Source organism: Nicotiana sylvestris, chromosome 3, assembly GCF_000393655.2.
Source record: "Nicotiana sylvestris chromosome 3, ASM39365v2, whole genome shotgun sequence".
Classification (NCBI taxonomy): domain Eukaryota; kingdom Viridiplantae; phylum Streptophyta; class Magnoliopsida; order Solanales; family Solanaceae; genus Nicotiana; species Nicotiana sylvestris.
Window position 1 is genome coordinate 19,219,045 of NC_091059.1, and position 3,291 is coordinate 19,222,335.

At 40.4% G+C, this 3,291-nt stretch overlaps 2 protein-coding genes and 1 non-coding gene across 3 annotated transcripts; 2 read left to right on the plus strand and 1 right to left on the minus strand.

Moving 5' to 3' along the window:
• Nucleotides 1-519: 519 nt before the first annotated feature.
• On the plus strand, nt 520-966 carry LOC138887114 (uncharacterized). The gene has a single exon (XM_070168830.1). It carries the CDS (start codon nt 520-522, stop codon nt 964-966), a length of 447 nt encoding a protein of 148 aa, XP_070024931.1.
• LOC138888841 (small nucleolar RNA R71) lies at nt 961-1,066 on the minus strand. Its single transcript, XR_011406420.1, has one exon. It is a non-coding gene; the product is annotated as a small nucleolar RNA R71 (small nucleolar RNA).
• A 1,165-nt stretch (nt 1,067-2,231) lies between these two features.
• Nucleotides 2,232-2,810, plus strand: LOC104234594 (uncharacterized). Its single transcript, XM_009788192.2, has one exon. The coding sequence runs from the start codon at nt 2,232-2,234 to the stop codon at nt 2,808-2,810; it is 579 nt and encodes a 192-aa protein (XP_009786494.2).
• Nucleotides 2,811-3,291: the final 481 nt, after the last annotated feature.

Consider the following 3,291-nt stretch of genomic DNA (forward strand, 5'->3'; position numbering starts at 1 on the left):
TCTGCAACCCGTTCGTAGTTAGTTATTATTTCTTGCATTTTCATTAAGTAATACTTAGTTAGTAAACATCAAATTTGTTACTTGAATTTTTCTGAAGATTGATTACGTAAATTTGTGTTAGTCTAGTAGCTGTGTTTAATACGTTAATTCCCGATGGGATTCGACTTTGGACTTACTAACCGAAATATATTTGCAACGACCACTTAGTCCTTTTTATAAGACATAGTTAGGCGTGATAAAATTTTGGCGCCGTTTCCGGGGAGTTAACGGTGGTATTAGTTGCAGCTAAAAGAAGTGCTATAATTCTTAGTGTAGTCAATTTTCTTCAATTTAAATTAAATACATAAAAATTCTAACGTTTGTAGTCTACGGTGTTACAGGTGCATGCATAGAAACTCCTCAAGAACTAGTGAATTGTTCGAAGCATTACCATATCTTGAGAAAGTTTTCAAGGCACTGAATCGTGCAAACAAGAAGGGCAAATAGCAACAGAACTCAACAGAACAAATCAAACAAGACATGGAAGACGAAGTAAATAACAAAAACAATGTGAATGACTCGAACAATCAGGGTGTGGTGCCTCTTATGCCAAAAGAAACATTGTATGATTGGACACAACCCACTGCCGACAACCTGGCAACTGCAATTACAGTCCCTTATATACAAGCAGAATCATTTCAAATCACAAACAAGATGCTACATTTGTTGCAGAACAAGGGACTGTTCTCAGGGTCATACATTGAAGATCCTCAGCAGCATCTGAAAAATTTCCTTTCGATATGTGTCATGCAAAGGCAACCTAATGTGACACTGGAAGCAATAAAGCTACTGTTGTTTCAATTCTCAGTGATGGGAGAGGCTCAGACTTGGCTTAATTCACTCCCTATGAACTCCATCACTACTTGGGAGGAATTAGTCAAGAAATTTGTGAACGAGTTCTACCCACCCAATAAGACTGCTAAATAAATTGATGAGATATTGAGCTTCAGGTAGAAACCAACAGAAATATTACAAGAAACGTGGGAGAGGTTCAAGGTATGCTGGTTAAGTGTCCACATCATGGCATTCTAGAGTAGATGCTGGGCCAGCGATTTTACATGGGATTGGTAGATAGCTTAAAGGCCAATGTTGATGCTTCAGCAGGTAGATCATTTTTGAGCAAAATATTCAGAGAAAGCAAAATCCTACTTGATAAGATGGCCCAAAACTCAGGATGGATGACAAGAGACTCTACAATCACTCCTATAGTTCATTCAGTGGCTTTGGACCTAAACAACTCCATAGCTGAAAATATGGCCACTCTAATGACGCAAATGAGTATCCTCACCAAAAAGATAGATGAATCATGTCAGAAGCAGCAGGTACACATAATTGATGCAACTAATGGGGGCTTATCTACACCATGCATTAACCAACCATATGTTTGCTCGTGGAGTGCGAAAGGTGACAACCAACAATATCAGGAAAATATGAACTATGTGGCCAACTTTGGGGGACAGAGGCAAGGTGATCAGAATTGGGGTCAGAAGAATCAACAATACAGACCAACATAGCAACAGTACAATAACAACAACAATACTGGAGCTATGCGACCACAGTGTCAAGTGGTGCCCTACCAAAGGCAACAGGGTTACAACCAGCAAAATCAGTAGCAGGCTTATTAGTAACCTCAACAACAATAGGTTATGAGACAAGATGATGGGTTTGCTGAACTTAAGGGAATGCTGCAACAACTGATTGGGTCCACTGGAAAAATAACTGAAAGAGTAGACTCACATGAATCAGCGATAAAGGGTATTGAGATTTAATTAGGACAGATTTCGATGGCTCTAAATAATTGTCCATAAGGGACGTTACCTGCAGACACACAAATCAATCTAAAAAAGTAGGGCCTGAAATAGCTTATGGCAGTAAGCCTACGAAATGGTAGAGACCTAGATCTGGAGCAAGAAATTGCTCGTGAAAGATGACTTACTGAAACACTGGTGCTAGTACCCATTGAGATAGATGATTCAACAGGGTTAACTGAGGTGACGGTACAACAGGCACAAGAGAACACCAGCAAAGAAAAAGAGGTTGCGAAAGAGACTGAGGTAGAACAAGAAACGAAAGTAGACGCAGTTCCTGAGAAAGATAAAACTCAAATCATAGGGAAGAAGCGACCTCCAGCACCATTCCCATAGAAATTGGCCAAGTATCAGAAAGATGAGCGGTATAAGAAATTTTTGGAGATGTTGAAGCAAATTCAGGTGAACATTCCATTGATTGACGCCTTAAAGGAAATGACCGGTTATGCAAAAATAATGAAGGACTTGATGTCTCGTAAGTTCAACTTTCAAGACTTGGCCATAGTTACACTGACTCAGACATGTAGTGCTGTTGTGACGAGACCCATAGCTGAGAAGCTATCTAACCCAAGGAGTTTCATAATCCCATGCATGATAGGCAACTATGCGTTTGCTGAGGAACTTTGTGATTTGGGGGAAAGCATAAACTTGATGCCCCTGGCTATCTACAAACAGTTAGGCATTGGAAGAGCTAGACCCACGTCCATGTTACTTAAGCTGGCTGACCGGACAGTGAAGAGACCCTCTGGTATCCTTGATGATGTATTAGTACAAGTTGGGAAGTTTGTGTTCCCAGCAGATTTTGTCATTCTGGACTGTCGGGTTGACGAGGAGATTCCCATAATTTTGGGAAGACCATTATTGGCCACTGGGAGAGCTTTAATTGAAATTGAAACTGGAGAGCTCAAAATGAGACTAACTGATGAAGAAATAACATTCAACGTGCAGAAATCTATGCAGTGACCAAGTGAATTTGCCAACTGCTCTCTAATAGAAGCCATGGATGTAATTTTGGAGGAGGAAGATGAGACATTGAACACTAAAGACCCTCTAGCAGCCTGTCTCATGAACTTAGATGAAGCAAATAGAGAGGACTTGGAGGAATGGGTACTTTCTCTTGAAGGCCAAGGTTTTTGGAGAACGAAGCTCGAATTTGAGGCTTTGCACTTAGAAGAAAGGAAAACTCCTCCAGCTAAGCCGTCGATAGAAGAGCCACCAAAGTTGGAACTGAAGCCCCTATCACCTCATTTCAAGTATGCTTTCTTGGGACCCAACTCAACTTTACATGTTATTATCTCATCTAGTTTGTTAGATGTGCAGGAAGAACAACTTTTGCAAGTATTGATGGAGTGCAAAACTGCAATTGGTTGGACCATTGCAGAGATTAAGGGTATTAGCCCAACCTTCTGTATGCATAAGATTTTTCTGGAAAATGGGCACAAAC